Genomic DNA, 21,949 nt, shown 5'->3' on the forward strand with positions numbered 1-21,949 from the left:
CTCGTTCCAAAGTCAGTCACAGCAGTCATCCCTGTCCTTTTTCATGTTTATTATGTAGCTGCAATAAAAGGCCTGTATACTTAGGATTCAACTGTAAACTCTGGCATTGACAATAATCAAAGTTACATTGTGAAAGCATAAAAATGTGAAATCATGATCATTGTGAAGTATATACATAGAGCAATGAAGTTTCCAAATACACACACAACACATAATAGGCTATTGTGTAACTTTATTAAGAATTAAAAAAAAAACATAGGTTAGAATGTAATGCCCCACAAAGACAAATTCATGTTATAATACACCTGCTTTGTCAGTAGCACTTCTTGGAAAACAAGACTTGTCATTATTATTCATTGTAGTAGAATCGTACCATACCAAAGTAAAAATGTAAATACAATATTTACAGGTCATTCTTGTCATGCAAGAAAACAAATGACATATTAATCTTACCCATAGAGCAAGTTATATGTACCCTAAGCTTGCACCCCGTTAGACAGAGGAGTCATTGGGAGTTCTGAACCGTCATTGGCTTTGTCAGGGACAAAACTATATTGTCCATGTTTTTTGCAGCGGTTGTGGACAATGACCAGGATGATGAAGATGAGAGTGCCGATCAATATAATTAGCAACCACCAAATGGCTGTTGACAAGACTGCACTGGTTTTACCTGTAAGTCAAACAAGATATAACAACAATAATTTTAAGTTTACTGGTCACTTCTTCATTCCATAAATGTTTTTTTCTGCAACCTACGTATAGCACAACATCAGCATCAGTTACCACTTCACTGTATACATTTCCATAAATGTTCTGCACATTGTCAATAATGATACCTTTAATCGTCAGCGTGACAGATAGTGTCCCGTTCCCAACTTCATTGATGGCAACACAGCTGTAAACACCAGCATTGGTTGACGTGGCTCCTGTGATGCTGATTCTCTTCTGGCGCCCCCAGGTGGTGTTTTTCACATTCAGTGCAGGGCTGTATTTGAAATGGATCTCAGGGACAGGGTTGCCCTCAGCACTGCAGTCAATAGTTACATTTTCACCCCGGTTCACCTCCATATTGTTAGTTCCCTTCTTGAACACAGGGGCGTCTGTGGAGAGAAGGGTGAGAATTGAGAAGAAGAATATATAATCCCAGATCACTTATTCACTGTCAACAAAACAATATACAAAGACAAATAAGCTACATGTTTGTGATACCAAACAATAACACTTACACAAAACTTCAAGATGTAGAACGTGATTGGCTGTCCCATGTTTGTTGGTTGCAGTAAGTGAATAATTTCCACTATCGTGCTTTGTCCAGCGCTGTGGGGAAACAATCTCTTTTCCATCTTTACTCCAGGTGATGGTAGGCTTAGGTATTCCCTCTGGTACACACGGGAGCTTACCATTCTCATTCTCTTTAACCTTGTAGCGATCTTCACAAGTAAATGAAGCACCATCTGTAAACATTGTATTTAAAATATTTTTCAGAATAGGCCTGTAATGGAAAAAGAAATATTAACTTATCAAGCAGGTCTGATATAGCCTACTCACATTCGATTGTGATAACGACAGGGGTGGTGCTATTGCCAAGGTCATTTCCAATTTCAGCTGTGTACGTCCCTGATTGAGCCCTGGTGAGGTTCTCAGATGCATCGATCAGATTTCCCTCAAACCTCCACTTAAGAATGGAGGGTGGAGGGTTCCCATCAGCTAGACAGGACAACTTGTCCATACTGAACTCATGCTCCAAACCAGCGTAACTGCCTGGACAAGCTTTGAACACTGGTTTATCTACAATTAAACATTAGCATACATTAATCAAAACTTTATATTAGTGGGATGTGTTTAGCTAGTAAAAAAACAAAAATAAATATATAAGTGGACAACTCACAGTGCACAACAGCCACGTAAGGAGATGAGGTTACAGTAGGGTCGGTCTCTGGTCCATTTGGTCCAAGCTGTAGATCAGCCTTGCATATGAAATGTGCTCCGTTGTAATCTCCCACCGGAGTCACTCTTAAGGTAGAGGACACATTTACTGGGACCTTACTGGTCCCGCTAAACACTTCTGTGTGCACAGTTTCATTGTCGCGGTACCACGTCACTTTGAGCTTCTGCACAGGAGCCACATTGATGATGTCACATTTCAAGTGGTACTCTGTGCCCTCCACCATCGGCCCATCACCCAACGCAGAGACTGACACAATGTCTGGAGTCTCTGCAAATAAAGCAGGGGGAAATAATTAGTCGAAAGAAAATAAATGCCAGTATAGCTTTCATAATTACTTAACTTTTGAAGTGGCCCTCTTTAAAGAGTTTCTGTAGGCTACAGACATTCATTAACTTTACATTATTGTGTCAAACATTTTGTAAGACAATCCCATCGAGATGAAGACAGAAGATAACATATACTGTAGTATAGTCTTTAGATTTGTACTCACTATAAAGAGTGATGGTTAGCTTCTTAGAACACTTGTTATTATCTTTCATCTTAATGTAACACAAAGGGGTTATCTGCCAGTCTTCCAGTTTTTCAACTTTCCAGATGACAGCAGGACCTGGAGTTGATGTGGCTCCAACTGGTGTCTCCCAGCCCATTTGTTGAACATCTTCATCTGTGCTGCAGTTAACTGAAGCTGGATCTCCAAATCTCACCACCATTTCAGCAGGCGTCACTACTAAGGGGCAACCTGCCATTCAAAAGTATGCATATTCAATCAGAACTTCATTTTGCGGCACAATAAATACATATTCCATATCTAAGCTAATAATTAAGGACACAAGGATGTATACCTCTAGGTATCACATGAACATGGATTTGCTTATTTATGCTTCCCAGATAGTTGGTAGCTGTGCAGTTGCAGGTTGTGTTTGTGATTACTCTACGGATGTTGAGATTATTTGTGTTCTCCAAGATATTTAACCCATCACATGTCCAATGAAAGTTGGGAGGAGGCTGCCCCTCAGCGTCACAGTTCAGGGTGATATCATTATACCCATACATATAGACATCTTCCGTTTTGTTCTTGAGCTCAGGAGCATCTGAAGAGGCAAAGAAAAGCTTGTTATTTATACGAATATTTACATGGTAGAGAACCATATTGAGGAAATGTATAACATTTCTGCTTATCTGGAAACAACAGCGTTCACTTACAGCGCACAGTAACTGTGTATGTGTCAGAAGTAACAGGTTGTGATCCATGAGGCCCAAAGTCCAGCTGAGCCTCACATCTAAACTCAGCTCCGTTATCTTCTCTGCTGATGTTGATTGCAAGCGTAGAAGACTCACTTACTGGTGTTTTGGTCGTGTTGGTGAAAGAGTCGTTCCTGATGGCTTGATTGTTTTTGTACCACCTCACAGTGAGGTTTTGAATAGGAGCAACATCGACGATATCACACTGCAGTTCGAACGGTGTCCCTTCCCCTTCCACTGTAGGTAGATGCCCTGTAGAAAAAACGCTGACCATTTCTGGATTCTCTATCAAAACAAAATGAATTATAGATTATTGTTCTGGCTGGTTTTTTTCATTACATAATATTCATTTGAAATTACACTTACTGTATACAGTGATTTTAAGGTCTTTGCTGCATTCATGAGTGTCATTAAGCTTTATTTTGCACTCTGCCGTTACAGTCCAGTTTGAGAGTAGCGCTTGGATATAACTATTGTCACGTTCCGTTGTAGAGGCTGTGTTTCCAACAGTCCAGGACATCCCGTCATGATCCTCCTCTGTGCTGGTGCAGTTTACCAACACTGACTCTTTATATTCTTTTATAACCTCAGGGGGATCCAGGGTGAGAGGGTTGAGATCAGTGGGGCATAAACTGTCTGCATCTGTTGATTAACAAAATGGTAATGCTTTTATTGGACTTTAAAAGTGGACTTTGCTGCACTCTGTTGGCTCAGATTGCCAATGCATGCCAATTACACTTAGAACTGTGTGTAAGGCTGAATTCTAGCTCACATTACTCATGTTTCCAGTGATAACAGTCACAGATCTGTCATACAGACTTCACCACTGTTCGATCAGCACTGACACATGTAGGTCCTTATATAACTGAGCGATAAACTGCACCTGGTCTTAATTTTAAAACATTAAAAAAGAATGATCTTCCTATATACAGTAATAGTCATGCTAAACATTATGATACAGGTTTGTAATGTAATGTAGTGGGATAGTCTCTTGAGATAGACATATTGTTTTAGGATTTTAAAAAGTACAACTATCCAGCACCTTTCATATGTTTATTTATTATTATATTATGCTATACCATATAAGAGCCTATTATATAAATACAATACTTGACTATACTGTACCATACTATACCATATTACACTTGATATTCTATGTTATACTGCTGTAATATACTATATTATATTATTACTGTTACTACTATTACATTGGATATTATACTATGTCTTATACTGTATATCATACATTAATATGTCAAATGTCTTTCTTACTACATAATATACTATTTTGGATTTCGATTTTGCAATTTAATAAAGACCACACTAACTACTTTTACTTTTCTATTTATCTGTAGTTATGTCTGTCTTTGTGCTGCTGAAACACCTAAATTTCCCCTCTAGGTATCAATAAAGGCTCATCTTATGTAGAAAATCAGTTCAAGTACTTTACAGACAGTATTCATATACCATATTACAGTAGTATTTATATACAGTATATATATATATATATATATATATATAAGTCTGTGCTAAGACTATAGTTGATTTTGTTACCAATACTTTTTATTTCAAAATGGACTCCATTCACCACACCCACTGTGGTTAATATGGTTTACACAAGTCAACTGTCAGTATAGCGGAAGTTTTTATCCCAAACATTGTACCTTTGCCGTTTAAAATCTCAAAGTTTTAATTATATCTAAAGAAGGCACACTTTTTTTTATCTGTTTCCTTTATTGTTCAAAAAAGTCAGACTACATACATGATATCTTCTTGAGATTATCTTCACTAAAAGGAAATTAAAGTGGTAACACTCAAAATAATAAAGTTAACAAGTTAGATTAAAAATATAATTGAGATTGAGTTAAAAAAAAGTGTATCTAGTAAACCTTTTTTCCTTCTCTTGTCACCATCACTGGTAACACGTGGAGCCATTGAAACTATAAGCAAGCAGGAAACTACCTTAGTATTTTTATGTTTTATCCCTAGCCCCAGTCAGACATAATAACACAATAACATTTAAGACCCACATAGAGCTCCTGTTGAGCATCACTCACCACACAGGGAAAACATGAGCGTGAGGAAGCCCAACATCTTGAGAGGAAGCATGCTGGATGAGCATGCAGGAGGAAGGAGGTGGAAGGAAGAGATGAGGTGTGTTTCAGGATGGACCCGTTGATGCCCAGCTTCAGTACCTGGTTAAGATTAATCCTGGCTCAGAACTGGCCCTGATGGTAATGACCTGTTGCTGATAGTTACATGAGTTTAGGGCGATAAAAAGAAAGTAGCCTAAACCAGGGGAAATTATACGCCCAGAACAGGAAAGGCCTGCTAAACGGAAATGTGACACCAAAACCACAGTTTGCTTTTCGTGGAACAACACTCCTCTTCTTCAATATTCTGTGTATCATTTTTTTATATTTTTTAAAACAGTCATGCAGGAGCCACTTTGGCATCATTTTATTTTTTTATTTTAAACATTTGTACATTGCAAATTGGAAAACATCTCATTTTGACAGGAAATTGCACAACAGAGGAATGACATGTCAACGCAGTACATGTTAGTCATTATCCAATGATTCACAGTCTATACTCACGTTACTGACTGGCCTCTAGTCAACATGTAGAAACCCTTTTTACTGGCTCAACACTGTACAGGGATAACACTGAAACATATTCTTTAAGTCTGCATCAGTTCATCATTACGTTTCTTTCTTACATGTCCATAATGCAACTATGTTATGTGGGTTTGATCATCATGGAAACTCGTTTGAGAGAGTAGGACCCTCCATGGAACTCTGCCCAGTAGACCCCATCCTGGTAGCGGCTGCGATAGTGTCCACCCCGATACCACACACCGTTTAGATTGGAGTGTGCACACATGTGGTACCACCAGCCTCCTTTTTGAAAATGAGCGCAGTTGCCTGGTGACACAACAGAGGAACAGGCTTATTAACAGAAAAAAAGGTCAAAATACCAATAGAGAGCTAACAAACAGATCCAGGGTGAGAGCAGACCTGTATAGCCATCTTTGTCTCGATCCAGAGTGGTGAAGGCCTTGTTGTTGTGCCATGAGAGGGAGTCCCCTGCGTTGCCGTGGTATTGTCCTAACCGCAGTCGGTACCAATCGCTCTCCGGTTCCAGGTGAAAGCTGTCATACTCAGCAAACACCTGCCGGCCCTGCCAGTCCTCCAGAGCCACCCGTAGCTTATATTGGGCCTGTTTAGTCAGCCAGTAGAGGTGTTCCAGGCCAAGCCAGTACTCTCCATCTAGGTTCCCAAAGCCTTGCTGTAACACAGCAACACACCGGTTTAATCTTGTTCTTTTTCCTCTGACTCTAGTGCAGCAGGTCAACGTTTTCACTTTCCCCGCAAAATATTTCAACCTCTACTGGATGGATTGGAACAAAAATTGTAATTTGGTGATCCTCTGACTATATGGCTTTTAGTGAAATTTTTTGATGGATTGCCAAGAAATTTGGTAAACAGATTAACTTCCCCCACAGGATCATTTGTAATAACATTGGTGATCCGCTAGTCTGGCTTTTCATCTAGCACCATCCTCAGGTCAAAATTTCAATATGTCCAAATACTTTGATTTATGACAAATACCTGCAAAACTAATGACATTCCCATCAGCATCTGCTGTGGTTTGCGTTCAGTGCTATTATTAAATGTCAGCATGCTAACACGCTAAACTAAGAATCACCTTATACTGCTCCCAAGTCCTGAAGAAGTTGACCGAGCCATCCTGTCTCCTCTGGATGACCGTCCACCCTCCCTGAGCCTGACTCTGCTCGCACCAGGCCTGCAGGAGGCGGTTGGCACTCTGGGGACGAAGCAGGTAGATCCCGCTGGTGGTCTCACCTGATTCCAGCACATGCTGACAGTCCCGCCAAGGCCCTGAGATGGGAGAAAAGTATATGCAACCAGGTGAGGCTGGAGGAGCCATAATAAGAAAAGCATTATGCAGATACAGTATATGATGTAATATGGCCAATTATTGGCCATATTATTATTATATTATTATTATTATTATATATATTATATATATATATATTATTATTATATATATTATTATTATTATTATTATATATATTATTATTATATTATTATTATATATTATTATTATTATATTATTATATTATTATTATTATTATCATATTATTATTATACTGAGAGCTATTATAGCTCTCAGTTGGAGTTGATTAGTCGGGGGAGCAAGACAGAGTCGAATCAAGACATAATGGATTTTATCAATCTGTAATATTTTTTGTTTTTATAGTGAACCTTTGAGATAACCTCTCAAAGGTTAATAAAGGCTTACTAAGAAAGAAGAAAAAATTAAAGCTAGCAAAATTAAAGATGAAATCAAAGCACGTGGATCACATAATAAACATTTCAAACGTTCTGGAAAGTAAATGCAACTAGCCTAAAGTGTGTGTATTATTTTTAATATTAGTCATAGTTCTCTTCTCTTTACTATTACTATAATTGCCACTGTTTATCGTGTCATTGCATTATACCTACTGCTATAATTATTATTAGTCATACTTCTTCTCTTACCCTGATTAATTCAACTGGGTTTGCTCAAAACCTACAGTTGACAAAACAGGATACAAATGGTGAAACCTTTCCTGTGTCATGGAAACACAGATCAACATGAGATTACTAACAGCAGTGTTAGAGGAGAGCGGTTGTAATGCTGTTTCAATAACTCAATCAACGAGCTGCATTACATAAACTGCTTCAGAATCTAAAGTGCACAATGACATGCACTTCTAAATGACACAAATGTGAACTAGATCACTTCCTTTGTGAGTGAAGTGGCTTCTGGGGATTTATTTTGTGCAAAAGTCTTTGCCTTTTCACAGACTTTAACTCAGCAGTGTCAATTTTGGAAAACACCGAATTGGTTTTAGCATCAGGGTCAGGAAGATCACAGACACATAGCAACTCCAGCTTATCTTTTTAGAGCTGTGGAATTTTTCCCCCCCGACACATGTTCAGTGTCTCGTGTCACAGTGATAAGATGAACATAGGAATCTGCACGGAGAAATTGTATACATGGAGGAAGATCTCCCACACTAAGGGATAATGCCGACATCCCTGATAAGCATTTGTAGTCCATGCTGAGTCACGTTTATACGGATAAGATTTGGCAATGCACAGTCTTTCAGCAGACCTTTTAGCAAGAGTTGAGGCACACACCCATGGTGGAGTCACTTTGGTTCTGCTTACTTGTTGAAAAGGCCGCTCAATTTTCAAACATTCCAGTTGCGCAAGTATACAATAGCCGTGTCATTTAAAACTCCAACAAATGCTGTGGTTCATGAGTGTGTCTTCATTATGAAGTCCTCTCCATTTTGATAAGAGCTGCTGGCTGCTTTTGACATTGTTTAGGCATTCCCAGAGAGATAGGGCTCCCACCAGCAGGTCACTGACTCCTTCAGCTTCTGCTTATCGAAGCAGCTAAATAACTCTGACAGAAGATTCACACAGAGGTTTAAGTCTAATCGAGTACTTCTACTGTAAGACATGCTTTATGTTGATGTACCTGGAGTCTTTGTGACAGGGAAACTACTGAAAGGAGGGTCTGTGGTGTTGGCTGGAGTGGTGGGGAGGGAAGGAATAGTTTTTCCCTGCTGTGGTGGAAGAGCACTTTGGTCTCTTTGAACATCATTGGTCATTTCGGTGGCTTCAGAGCTGTAATTAGGATGCACATTAGGCTGGCTTTTGGGTGGTTCAGTCGTCACCTGTCCAGACCAACACAAAAACAACACACCATTCTCAGTTCCAGTTTAAAAACCTAATATAAATGTGCAACATGCAGACCACAATTTGTTCCTATACCAGAGAGGCCTGTGTGGAGTCCCTGCACTGGCACTGCTTCTCCAGACGAGCAATAAACTGGTTCTGGGAGCTCATCATGGAGGTGAGGGCTCCATATTTCTTCTCCAGCTCCCTGTAGTTACTGGACACCTGCAGCGCCTGACATGTTGCCCCACCCACAGAAGACATAGGGATGAGTTTGATTACAATTAAGATGTAGCTTTGATGTGACAGTTCTCTGCTCACCTGTGTTGTAGCGTTTAGCAGGAGGTTCTCCACCCTTTGCTGCTCCAAAGCCTGGTCTTTCTTGTGTATGACTTCATGTAGCAGCTGGGCATAGAGCTGGGCAATGCGAGAATTCATGCTGCTACTCTCTTTGCGCAGGGCTCTTACCTCGGTGGCAAGTGACCCCTCCCGCTCCAGTAGGCCCCGGAGCTTCTCCAGCTGCTCCTGCTGCCGTCTGAGCTCCGCCCGCAGCGCCGCCACCTCCGACTGGTTGGTAGAAGCAGACTGCGTGTTCAAACACAGCGCACCTGTCAGTTTTTGCTGTGGAACAATGAAAGTGTAGGAGCAACGGCCTCCTTTTGTATCTGAAGATCGTGATGAACGTTTCTGAGTGTTCTCGCCATGAGCCCCCTCCTTCCGTCCTACAGCTCCTGGTACGTCCACACAGAGTGTTAAGAAAAGAGTCAGACCTATTGTCAGTGTCTTCTCCATGAATGTGTTAAACTTCTGATGACACCCTGGTAGCAGAGAAGGAGAGGACATGATTAGAATGACCACAGCAATACCAACACATAATAACAACTGATGCAAAGACATGAACTTTGTATTCAAGGAAACAGCGTGTTGTGGGTCTTGACAACATCTGGTCAACAGTCAATCCTCTTGACTGTTGACCAGATGTTTCCTTGCAAAGTGAGAGTACACACATTTACACCCCTGGCTGGAATTTATTATTAGCAGGTCAACACTGAAGGGACAACAGTACACATCAACCAGCCAGAATAAACACACCTCCATCTCACGGTCAACAGAAGAGTTATTTACACTTCAAACAAATAATTTTTTTCTGCATTAAACAACAATTTTCTGGTACGATTAAACAAGCGATCAAGTGCAACTTGATGTCATAACCAGTACATTTCAGTCTACATTAAAGTGGATTATACTGACTTGCCGTAGCAGCTGAAAAGTGTTCAGGACGTCTTTGTTCTCCTCCAGTGTGTATAACTGCAGCTCCCAGGGTGCACACATGTAAAATAGACTTTTCAAAATTCACATGTTCAAGGATCAGGAAGAGTCACATAAACAAGCCGCTTCTTCCCAAATCAAAGTTGTCTGTGGCCCTCTGTAAAATGTTGAAGTGAAGATGAAGGCAGAGAAATATGGGTCACGAATGAATCTTAAGAAGAAAAAAAACGTATGACACCCAAGTTTTGTCAGCAGCTAGACTACCTCTTCTTGTCCGGAGGTTCTGTCTCAGGATCTCTGAAGAGGGAGCTAATTACAAACTATCTGATGGCGCTGCCTCCCAGTACCTGCTCTTTAGCTGGATGTCTCCTCCCTCTTCCATCAACCATGCCACACACCACACACTCTGTCCCATTAGGAGCTGGGACAGTGTGATATTCAAATGCAGGGGTTTACACTTGGGCTGCACCAATGATTCTTTTTATTGGTTGTGTTAATACTTGTGTCTATAAAATGTCAGAAAATAATGACAAAAAGCATATTTAAATGTCTTTTGTTTTCGTCATTTTGTCAACAGTCCATAAATCAACATAGCCTACATGACAAAGAAAAGCATACAATTCTCACATTTGAAGAGCTAGAAACAATAAATGCTTGTTGTATTTGCAAAACAAAAAACAAAAAAACAATCAAAATAGTATCTTCAAATTATCGTTTCAGCTAGTTTATACTTTCACCCGCTAACAGAAACATGCATGTTCTTCGTCTTCTGACGTGCAGCATCAGCTTTAGATTTATAGGGACTAATATCTTGGCAACACAACACATTAACATGGCTTCATCTTTCATCTGACTAAAGTTTGCTGTAGGCAGTAGTAGGAAAAGTACTCTTTACTTGAGTAAAAGTGGCAAAAACGTCCTGCATTCAAAGGTTTACAGACGTTAAAATATAAAAATATACTTAAAGCATCTCTTTGGGCCCCTTTCAGAGTTTTGTGTTATAAAAAATGTCAGAATATCGAAATATTATTACTCATATTACATAAGCAGCATTTTAATGCCACAGCTGGTTGAGGTGATGCTGACTTTAGTTATTTTCTATGCTGCTGGTTTTTACAACTTTAATCCATAACAATGCTTGGTTTTTACAACTTTAATACATAACAATGCTTGGTTTTTACAACTTTAATACATAACAATGCTTGGTTTTTACAACTTTAATCCATAACAATGCTTCATATTTTTTTGAACTGATCATATTTTTCACATGAAAAATCTTAATTTGCAAAGTAACTGTTGCTTTCAAATACTTGCAATCCATCAAATCCTTTTTGATGCATTACATGTTGTGAGTTGGGATATTCTATTTTGTTGCACTGATGGCCACACCCAATTTATGGAAGGGTTAGTAACTGTGTAGGGTGGGGACAGATCATGCAATAAGTTATCAAACAAAACCTTCAGCTTTTTGACCTTTAAAATGCTATCCCAGCTGTTTGGTGTTTGCATGTAAAGCTGGTGTTACACCATATTCTTTGACCATCAATGTTGTCAGTAAACACTTTGAAATAACATCTTTGATATTGCAGAAGTTGCCATCCTGTAATATCTGCTACTGACTGAGCTACAGACCTGTCAAAGAGCCTAAAATGATGGGGTGTTTAGTGTGACACGTATACTTATATTATTGTTTGGTGGTGTTGCCTACCTGCAGTTCCTGGAACTAATTGCATATTGTGCTTTCAATTCCTCATCTTCTCTTGAATAAAACAGTTTCAGTTGTTTTTGTTTTGTTACAGGTCTCTCCCTGCTCTCTGTTGCCACTCTTGAATAAAGTTTCTACTGACAACTCTTTTCCCTCTCATTAACTGGATCTTTGTATGTATTAGCTAAAGTGACTTTGCTAAATTTAACACATTGATCCTATTTATGTGAGCCAATGAAAGGTAATAATACATACAGTATATATATATTTTTATATATACAAATATAGAAAAAGTCAGAATAAATAAATGCCTTTATATTATGCCAAAAAGTATACCTACTATGACCGAACAAATAAATACACAATATTAGGTTTTTGTGTATTTTTGGTTTTCTTTCTCTGCTCATTTCTTTCTATATTCATCTCCTTATTTATTTAGTTGTCTATTTCTGTTCTTTTTTATTATTATATTACGGTAATCCTTATGCATTCAATACAGACATGTTCAGTTAAAGTTTAGAAGTGTAAAAGCAGGGAAACAGGTAGCTCCCTAGCAATTATCTTACACACTGTAACTACAGGTAGCTCCCTAGCAATTAGTTTACACTGTAACTAAGTGGGCTATTTATTGACCAACAACGGGTGGGAAGTGTGACTGTATGCAGCATTACTTAAGTCTTTCCCCCATTGTGATGTTACAATATTCACTGTTATTGGGAATACTATTAGTAAGTTTAAATTTGTTTAACTATCAGTAAGTTTTACCCATAGACTGTTTTGGTTTTACCTGAAGTGTCAGTATTGTGTTTTGTCTTCCTCGATGCTCTCCTGTGATGAACCATTATGAACATAGGGTACTAGCTGAAGTTAGTGCCCTATATTTATAATAATTTATATATCTAAATAAAGGGTACTAGCTGAAGTTAGTGCCCTATATTTATAATAATGTATATATCTAAATAAAGGGTACTAGCTGAAGTTAGTGCCCTATATTTAAAATCATTTATATATCTAAATAAAGGGTACTAGCTGAAGTTAGTGCCCTTGCTGAAGTAGTACCAGGGCCCCCCGCCCCCTAGTGGTCACATTAAGGAACTGCAACAATAAAATCGTGCAGACATTAATCATGGATGTATTAAGAGAACATTAATGCATAATCATTTCCGTAACATTTTTTTTTATATATATATATATATATAAGTAGCCACGCTGAAGTAATCACAATTTAACATAAATAGATATTTAATGAAAATAGTCGTTGTTCTGTGGTGGTGGTAAAATATGGTGGTATAGATAACACTCATTATCAATGGTCTTCATTTGTTTTTCATTATATTATGTAATACTATTTTGTATTATTATGCAATACTGTACTTCATTATTGTCAGGCCAATAAATCAAAATTCAATGTTGAATTTCAATGTAATAAGATATGTGTAGAGTGCATAGGTTAGAATAATCTACTATACATTACGCCGATGAGTGAGTAGTGCAGTAACTATGCACCGCTATCGACTATGGAACGCTATGCAAGCGGATCACTTTTGCTAGGAACTATTTCGAGACATTTGAGCAACCCGGAGATGTTAGTATGTGACACACAGTCGCCGCGCCATGTGGAAGATGTCGCGTTGAGTTCGTGGTTGAAACTTCTTCATAATCGCGGTCATAATGAACGTATTTTTTCGTTTTAGCATTAGTATAGTGTAGCAACACTTCATGTTACGCTGTTGACTAAATTCACCTGCTCTACATCTCGCTGAATAATGGGGAAATCAAAGGTAAGGAACGGCCTAGGCTAAGTTAGCAGGTTAGCCTTAACTGAAGAGAGTGTGAACTGAAGTTTTATTTAAAAGGCCATCTAATCATTGTTATTTTGTGAAAATGTAGCATTAATGAGAAACCTAGTTGAACTGTTGTGTGATAAGGTTTGTAGAGCTGGTTGATCGTGTACGTTAGATTGCATTTTAGTTTACTTTGAGTTGGAATTTAAAAGTTGAATTTTAAAGCAAATTCACGCAGGAGGCTGTCGAAGGTCATTTAATTATTATTTTTTTAATGATAATTAATAACGTTACGTGGATATTGTGCTATCAGACCAAGAACCAGAAGAAATCCCGAGCAACAGCCAACCATGTGGCCGAGGAGACTTTCGGAGCTATCCCCCACTCCTTCGTGTTTCATCGGGGTCAGATTGGGAAAAACGTGGGTCAGCTCATCCTTGACGTGCGGAGAGTCATGGAGCCATACACTGCAGAGTCTCTGAAGGTCTGTCTGGAAAACTACAAGTTGGGCAGCTGTCTTCAGAAAAAATGTCACACTGACCACTGGATGAGGCCATGTTGCTTCATTTAAAGTGCTTTGTGAACTCCTTTTAGTTGCGTTGTATGGCATCAAACGTGTAGATGTGTGGTCAATATGGGCTTTATTTGATTTTTCTTTTTTGGAGTAAAATATCAAGTTTGCCAGAGACTTTTTAATATAAAAGCATCTTAGCCATATCATGCCGTTTCACATGGACTTTCCCTGACCTGTTTGTGCTTTTGTTTTGTACCAGGTCAGGAAAAAGAATGTGCTGAAAGACTTTGTGGCTATTGCAGGACCACTGGGAGTGACCCACTTCATGATCTTCAGAAAAACTGCTGGCTTTATCAACATGGTAATTTCACAGCCTTTCAGGTCTTGGCTACTGTAAGACTTTCCAGTTTTGCCGTGTTACTACCATCCTCCTTTCTTGTGCTTTCAGAGACTTGCACGACTACCCAAAGGTCCCATGCTTCATTTCAGAGTGCTCAAGGTAAATGTTTAAACTCACGATTAAAACTCAAGTGCAATAGATAGCTGGGCTCAGATGATGAAATTGCAATATTTGACTGTTAGTGATGTTTTCAAAGTAAACGCACTGATGTGCCCACACTGCCAAAGTCATTTTTTAACTCTTAGTTCATTTCCCACTCGATAAGGACTCTTTTTGAACTTTTATTTTTCTCTCCAGTACTCTCTTGTCAAAGATGTGGTTTCATCTCTGAAGAAGCACAGGATGCACGAGGAGCAGTTCACACATCATCCACTACTCATCTTAAATAACTTTGGATCTGATGGCATGCATGTTAAACTCATGGCCACAATGTTTCAGAACATGTTTCCTTCCATTAATGTGCACAAGGTATGTGGTTTTTTTTTTATAGCAAAAATAATGCGTTGCCTTCACTTTGGTTGACTCGAGATTTAAAGCCTTGTTGGCATGATGAACGTATAGTCTTCTGAGATTTCCATTGAAGATTTATTAAAAGTAAACGCTTTCTGATTTCTGGATCTTTGAGTCATTCGGCATTGTAAACATTTAACCCAGAATTCTTGCAAAAAAATTAAGGTATTGTTGTTTTCCAGGTAAGCCTCAACAATATAAAGAGATGTGTGCTGCTGAATTACAACCCAGAGACCCAGGAAATTGAATTTCGTCATTAGTAAGTAATATTTTGCATGAACCTTAACATAGTCAGTTTTCTCAGTATTGTAGTTGGTTAGCAGAGAGCTTGACCGCTGCATACCTGCACTCTTTGATGACAAAGTACAGAGATGTTGGGCTCAGATGATGACAGCTTTTGACTTGACTGTTCAGTGATGTATGTTCAAAGTAAACGCACTGATGGGCCTCCACACTAGACCCAGATTTCTTGTATTTATTAAGCAAATGTCACACTGACCCACGTGATCATGTTCCCAACCTGCAGCAGCCTGAAGGTGGTCCCTGTCGGCATGAGCCGCGGAGTCAAGAAGCTGATGCAGGAGAAGTTTCCCAACATGAGCAAGTTTGAGGATATCAGCGAGCTGATGATGAAGTAAGGTTCTAGTGAAGGTACAATCATTTTAGTCGTGGGGTCAAAGAAAACTTAGTTTGATGACAATATGTAGCCGTTGTTCTAACATCTGCAGAATTGATGATATTTGTGCTCTCAAAAAACTCTCAGGGGGGCTAACCTTTCAGAAAGTGAAGCCGAGCAAGATGGGGAGCACAACATAACTGAGCTACCCCAGGTCTACTCTGGCCGAGGCAACATGGCGTCCCAGCAGAGTGCTGTCCGTTTGACCGAGGTGAGGATGCTGAGGGAGTAGAACGGTTGAAAACATGACGATGATGCTTGGATGGCACCTGAATTGTTGCACTGTGTTGTCCTCAGATTGGTCCGCGCATGACTCTGCAGCTGATTAAGATACAAGAAGGCATGGGAGAGGGGGATGTCCTTTATCACACCATGAGTGAGTGCACTCCTGTCCTTATTCTTTTGTCTTTCTGCTTGATATTTTCTGATGTACATGATGAAAAAATCATTATGAATTCCATGATTTCTCTCTAAAAGTAAACGCTTACTGATGCATCGGAAGATTACATAGTTTCATGGATACCTGGTATAAATAGTCTTCTAACGGGAAGTTATGTACTGTGTTTGCAAGTTTCCAAGACAGAGGAGGAAATACAGGAGATCCTGATCAGGAAGGAGGCCCAGCTGAAAGAGAAGGAGGGTCGCCGTAAAAAGCAGGAGCAGGATGTTGCTCAGAAGAAAGAGAAACGAGAAGAGAACAAGTAATACGGCCTTGCAAATAATTGGATCCATCTGCCGTATCCCTTTTTTTTTTTTTTTTAGATTTGGTCAAAGTGTAAAAACTGGTTTGTTTCTCTACTAACAGAAAAAAGAGCCTGGAAGGCATTAAGAGGAAACACGCTGAAGCTGAGGCAGAAGAGGACAGTGAGGTGGAGGATCCCGGGATGCAGGATGGCCAGACAGCTGCAGTTGAATCTGATGATGAGGTGGAGTACTACAGACAGGCTGTCGGCCAGGAGCCCGACGAAGGTGAATATAACTTGTGTGCTATAAACCAGCCCTTAGGTCTTGTTTTGAATTTGTTTATTGACAAAGACTTATTTTCTGTTCAGACATGTTCCCCACTACCAAGAAGAGGCATGGCTCAGAGAGGACTCATGGACCTGCCAAGAAGAGGAAGTTCACCATCGCTAAATTTAGAAGGAACAGAGAATATCCACCGGAAGAAAGGTCGAGGAGAAAGACATTACGAACAAAAAAAAAAAAAAAAAAAGGGGGGGGGGGGGGGGGGGTTTTGGAGAAAAAGCTGGAAAAAGGATTTGGAGCAAAGAAACCTGGCGCTAGCAAGAGTAGAAGAAAAAAAAAAAGTTTTGGTGGGAAGAAATTTGAAGGGAACAAAACATTCGGTGGACAGAAAAATAAGGACAAATCTTTCCAGTCTAAAGGTCCAAAAGGCAAGCCGTCCTTCAAGAAAGGTGCAGGAGCAAAGCAAGGCTTTAAACATAGGAAGGGAAAAGGCTGAACCTCTTCCTCTTCTCTCTGGACTTGGACGTTGAATGTGTTATTATGCTCGACCACCAGATGGCAGCAAGCATCCATTTGCCATCAATGCCTCCAGCCCTAAGTGATGGCTGTTTGTAAGACTTTTAATTCTTAAAATCAGCAGGAGAGAAGAGAACAAAAGTGCTATATTTTCCACACTGTTTTGAAATTGTACATGTTCAATATATTGTTAAAACATATCTTGCCAACTTGGTGAATGGTTTTATTGTCACGGAGTTGGTGCAGTCATTTTCTTGAGATTCTTATAATATAATTTTAGGGTGTCTTTTATCCTTATCTTTTTCTAAGACATCTATTTGTAATTTAATGACAAGCACCACAAATGGGCCTGAACTCGAGTTCATTGTAGAAACACATTGTGACCTTTCTTTGGAATTTTAGGAACGTGCCCGACAGGTATGACTAATCACTTTAATTGCACTTCCGGGTCAATTGATTTTAGTTGGGACCTTTCTCTTAATACATCCATGGCTGGGACCCTCTAAACTCTGAAAGACCGCACCCAAAGGATTTAACTTTAACTTGCCGATGATGATCCTACGCTGTTCTTTATGTCTTCATGGAAGGATTGAGTTGTAAATTGCGATAAATAATTTTCTCAGATTAGTGAGTAGGTTACAGAATATACAAACACCGGCTGTCTTTTTTTATATATTAAACAAACGCTCCGGTACAATGCGTTTCTACCGACATGATTTGTCAAAATAAAATGAGAGTTGAGGAAGTGGTCATCAAATTCTATAAAAGAAACCTGGAATGTAACGTTTCGGTTTTGGAGAACTATTAAATGTACGTTAGTATACTTCTTTTATTTGTTCTCACCCTAACAATATGTTTACTGATGCATCATGAATGCCAGAGACCTACCGTATACACTAGAAAGAAATACGGTTTGAGGGGAAATAGCCCGAAGCCGGAACTTCACAGGATGTGTCTGAGGAGCAAAAATAAAAACTTGTCTTTTTATTTTTTCAAACAACTTAAAATGTAACTTAAAATGTAAGTGTACCTTTTACATAAATACAACAACAAAACAACTTCGTTGAAACAAGACAATGCCTAGCCTGCAATATGCTACATTCCTACAAGTGAATGCAAGTTTGTAATTTTAGGCTTGTCATCATACTCATAAGATTATGTGTAATCTGGAGTAGAATCTCAGGCAATCAGGGTGTTACTGACACTTTTCCCCAACGAGATAAAGATGCTTGCACTGGTGCTCTGCTTGCTTTAAAGTGTCTAATACTTGCGGATAGTACTTTCTGATCGATCTGTAAGATATGAACACGCATGATAAAGAAGCACTTAGTCAGTTCTGACACTAAAACTGTTTATTGGCATTTTCTTTTGCAAATGCATGGCATTAGTGTCATCATTGTGTTGCTTCTTCAAATTGCGCAAATCCACAGAGCGAGAGAGAGGGGAAGTTCTAGTGACTTTGAGGTTTATAAAAGCCCTCCTCTCTCACATTTCCAGCCAAAAATAGAAATGATGGTAGAGGAGCTTGGCACACTTGCTTTACAGATAGCTTACCACACAGAAAATGTACTTTTAGGTTATAAGACACTCCACAGCACGGTGCACTGCAAATCTGCCTTTCGGTAAGTGGAAGTTAACATTTAAGTTGCTGAGTATCTGTAAATCTAGTAAAAAATGCAAGATTTTCCAACATTTGATATATAGTAGGCCTATACTGTATTGATAATTTCAAATTAATGTCTGATTACCTAACTTCCCATACTTAACTACAGAAATCAAACATGAACTGTAGGCTACTCAAACGTGAACAAAATGAATATAATTATCATTCAAATGTAATGATTTAACTTCAATTTACAGATATTGGACAGTACAAACTGTGTGAAAGCAGCTTGACAACAAAATAACCTTCAGCTGAAAGCAAAATGACGCAGAATTTCTCTCGCTGTGAGAGTTTTCAATTGGCCCTGCTGCCCTCAATGTATGGGGTTGAGTTCATCGTGGCCCTGGCAGGAAACCTGTTTGCCCTGTGGCTGCTGGTGGTCAGAGAGAAAAGGAACTGGCACACGGGGGTTGTCCTGTCTTGCAACCTGGCGATCAGTGACCTGCTGTACGTTCTGACCCTGCCTTTGCTGATTGTCTACTACTCACTGGATAAACACTGGATGTTTGGTGATGCTGTGTGTAAAATCGAGAGGTTTCTTTTCACCTGCAACCTGTATGTGAGCATCTTCTTCATCATGGCGATAAGTGTGAACCGATGTGTGGCCCTTGCGTGTCCCTTCTTCACCAGATCCTACGTAGAGCCTGCCCACGCGAAGGCCATCAGTGTCATCATCTGGATCGTTGTAGGAATCATTTCCTGCCCTGTGTTGAAATTTGCCTCAGTCTGTGAGCACAATAACAACACTCAGTGTGTGGCCTTCTGTAAAGGTTTTGGGAATGAAACCCCTCACTTCACTTACAAAATGTTTCTTGCTGTGTTTGGGTGTTTTGTTCCCTTTCTTGTTACTTTCAGTTCTTACTGTGTGGTGATTTCGGTGGTGTGGAAAAATGTCAGTATAACCACACTGGAGAAACGCAAGGTAGCTCTGTTGGTCGCCTTAGTTATCGTGCTGTATGCCATTTCCTTTGTGCCTTACCACGTCTTCCAGATCTATCACTTGTATCAAAAAATCTATAATATTAACGACTGTTTGGTCTACGACATGTACCAGGTGTCCAAGGGACTGGCAACTCTGAACATGTGTATCCATCCAATCCTTTACATGGCTTTGTTTGACAGTATAAGATTAGCTTGTTGCGGGAAGGGCCCCGAGGACAACAATGGGGTGGTGATGAAGTATAGCAGAGCTGCTGCTTGACAGCTTTTCTGTGAAATTCATCTTTATTAGCGGGTATAAGTTAGCAGCAGGTTTGATTCGCAGGATATTCGTTTTCGACCTACCCCCATTCAGTTTCTTCAGTAAAATGCCACTACATTACGAGTGTAGTATGTTGAGGACAGTTTAGGACACTGTATAAAAAAAATCACAATGGTATTTGTTGTCGCTACCGATTTACGAGCGAAAACAGCACTTCAATCTACGTTCCGGCTGTTGGCTGAGTTAGGGACCGTCTACAAATTACATTACTCAGGCTGGTGACATAGGCTACTGGGATTCTTTCAGGAAACAAATCACCAAAAATCTATAAAAAGACATTTTCTCATTCTGATTGCTGTAGTACTTGCCAATGGCAGGCTATTACTTACTACAGGTCATATTTTTGTCATATGTCACATTATAGTGAAACAGTATGCAATTAAAAGATTAAAAGGATCACCAAAAATCAACCAAAAGACATTTTCTCATTCTGATTGCTGTAGTAGCTGCCAATGGTAAGCCTTTACTTACTACAGGTCATATTTTTGTCATATGTCACATTATAGTGAAACAGGATGGAATTAAAAGTTTAAAATATTTACCAAAACTCTACAAAAAGACATTTTCTCATTCTGATTGCTGTAGTACTTGCCAATGGTGGACTGCTAGTTAGGCCTACTACAGGTCATATTTGTGTCATATGTCACATTATAGTGAAACAGTATGCAATTAACTTTAAAATATTCACCAAAAATCAACAGAAATACATTTTCTCATTCTGATTGCTGTAGTAGTTGCCAATGGTGGACTGCTAGTTACTACAGGTCATATTTGTGTCATATGTCACATTATAGTGAAACAGTATGCAATTAACTTTAAAATATTCACCAAAAATCAACAGAAATACATTTTCTCATTCTGATTGCTGTAGTAGCTGCCAATGGTGGACTGCTAGTTACTACAGGTCATATTTGTGTCATATGTCACATTATAGTGAAACAGGATGGAATTAAAAGTTTAAAATCTTCACCAAAAATCAACAAAAATACATTTTCTCATTCTGATTCCTGTAGTAGCTGCCAATGATAAGCCTTTACTTACTACAGGTCATATTTTTCTCATGTCACATGATAGTGAAACAGTATGCAATTAAAAGTTTAAAATATTTTTGAGAGAAAATTGAGTCCTGATATATAAGTTGTTGTTTCAGGAAACCATGGCCTGTAGTAAGTAGCAGTGAGAGTTTGGTAAGGACTACAGCAATCTGAATGAGAAAAAATTATTTCATTGAATTTTGGTGAATATTTTTTAGAAAAAATTGAGTCCTGCTTCCATATAACTTGTTGTTTTAGGAAACCATGGTCTGTAATAAGTAGCAGGAAGTGACTGGGAAATATTAGGGCAATCAGAATGAGAAAAACTAATTAGGGCCCGAGCACCGACTGCGGCGAAGGCCCTTTTGAAACTGAAGGAATTATTCTTTTTCCTTCGTCCGGCTAATTAATCGCCTTTTTGAGGGGCAATCAGAATGAGAAAATGTATTTTTGTTGAGTTTTGGTGAATATTTTAAACTTTTAATTGCATACTGTTTCACTATAATGTGACATATGACAAAAATATGACCTGTAGTAAGTAGTAGCCTGCCATTGGCAAGTACTACAGCAATCAGAATGAGAAAATGTCTTTTGGTTGATTTTTGGTGATCCTTTTAATTGCATACTGTTTCACTAGAATGTGAAATATGACAAAAATATGACCTGTAGTAAGTAGTAGCCTGCCATTGGCAAGTACTACAGCAA

General features: G+C 39.1%; 3 protein-coding genes across 4 annotated transcripts; 1 reads left to right on the forward strand and 2 right to left on the reverse strand.

Annotated features, from left to right (window-relative positions):
- Positions 1-215: 215 nt before the first annotated feature.
- icam5 (intercellular adhesion molecule 5) lies at positions 216-5,515 on the reverse strand. Its single transcript, XM_039826220.1, has 10 exons — positions 5,248-5,515; positions 3,557-3,832; positions 3,152-3,475; positions 2,791-3,039; positions 2,439-2,687; positions 1,889-2,215; positions 1,549-1,788; positions 1,227-1,454; positions 837-1,100; positions 216-670 (listed from the first exon to the last, which is right to left on the reverse strand). The coding sequence occupies exons 1-10, from the start codon at positions 5,297-5,299 to the stop codon at positions 477-479; spliced, it is 2,403 nt and encodes an 800-aa protein (XP_039682154.1). The 5' UTR covers positions 5,300-5,515; the 3' UTR covers positions 216-476.
- Positions 5,516-5,638: 123 nt separating this feature from the next.
- angptl6 (angiopoietin-like 6) lies at positions 5,639-10,546 on the reverse strand. Of its 2 annotated transcripts, none has more exons than XM_039826221.1 (7): positions 10,202-10,546; positions 9,268-9,764; positions 9,043-9,180; positions 8,747-8,945; positions 6,899-7,092; positions 6,208-6,478; positions 5,639-6,114 (listed from the first exon to the last, which is right to left on the reverse strand). In XM_039826221.1, exons 2-7 carry the CDS (start codon positions 9,736-9,738, stop codon positions 5,930-5,932), a joined length of 1,458 nt encoding a protein of 485 aa, XP_039682155.1. In that variant the 5' UTR covers positions 9,739-9,764; positions 10,202-10,546; the 3' UTR covers positions 5,639-5,929. The 2 variants fall into 2 exon arrangements, with proteins under 2 accessions (XP_039682155.1, XP_039682156.1); XM_039826222.1 differs by having other exon boundaries at positions 10,198-10,546.
- A 2,908-nt stretch (positions 10,547-13,454) lies between these two features.
- LOC120574433 (suppressor of SWI4 1 homolog) lies at positions 13,455-20,199 on the forward strand. The gene is made up of 14 exons (XM_039824692.1): positions 13,455-13,701; positions 14,018-14,188; positions 14,478-14,579; positions 14,667-14,717; positions 14,916-15,086; positions 15,311-15,387; positions 15,655-15,762; positions 15,892-16,015; positions 16,102-16,180; positions 16,376-16,505; positions 16,610-16,773; positions 16,857-16,974; positions 18,462-18,523; positions 19,201-20,199. Exons 1-14 carry the CDS (start codon positions 13,687-13,689, stop codon positions 20,148-20,150), a joined length of 2,322 nt encoding a protein of 773 aa, XP_039680626.1. The 5' UTR covers positions 13,455-13,686; the 3' UTR covers positions 20,151-20,199.
- Positions 20,200-21,949: the final 1,750 nt, after the last annotated feature.

The sequence above is a fragment of the Perca fluviatilis genome, chromosome 15 (assembly GCF_010015445.1).
Source record: "Perca fluviatilis chromosome 15, GENO_Pfluv_1.0, whole genome shotgun sequence".
In the NCBI taxonomy this organism is placed as follows: Eukaryota; Metazoa; Chordata; class Actinopteri; order Perciformes; family Percidae; genus Perca; species Perca fluviatilis.

What these genes read in the sequence shown, in the direction of transcription:
- angptl6 (XM_039826221.1), bottom strand. Translation starts at nt 9,738, where the DNA reads ATGGAGAAGACACTGACAATAGGTCTGACTCTTTTCTTAACACTCTGT. An exon ending in CCCTGTCACAAAGACTCCAG is followed by an intron (nt 7,093 to 8,746) that starts GTACATCAACAT and finishes CTCCCATCTCAG; the next exon opens with GGCCTTGGCGGGACTGTCAG. An exon ending in AGACAAAGATGGCTATACAG is followed by an intron (nt 6,115 to 6,207) that starts GTCTGCTCTCAC and finishes TTGTGTCACCAG; the next exon opens with GCAACTGCGCTCATTTTCAA.
- LOC120574433 (XM_039824692.1), top strand. An exon ending in CTTCCATTAATGTGCACAAG is followed by an intron (nt 15,087 to 15,310) that starts GTATGTGGTTTT and finishes GTTGTTTTCCAG; the next exon opens with GTAAGCCTCAACAATATAAA. An exon ending in TGTCCTTTATCACACCATGA is followed by an intron (nt 16,181 to 16,375) that starts GTGAGTGCACTC and finishes TGTGTTTGCAAG; the next exon opens with TTTCCAAGACAGAGGAGGAA.
- icam5 (XM_039826220.1), bottom strand. Translation starts at nt 5,299, where the DNA reads ATGCTTCCTCTCAAGATGTTGGGCTTCCTCACGCTCATGTTTTCCCTG. An exon ending in GCTAACCATCACTCTTTATA is followed by an intron (nt 2,216 to 2,438) that starts GTGAGTACAAAT and finishes CTTTATTTGCAG; the next exon opens with AGACTCCAGACATTGTGTCA. An exon ending in TGTCACGCTGACGATTAAAG is followed by an intron (nt 671 to 836) that starts GTATCATTATTG and finishes TTTGACTTACAG; the next exon opens with GTAAAACCAGTGCAGTCTTG.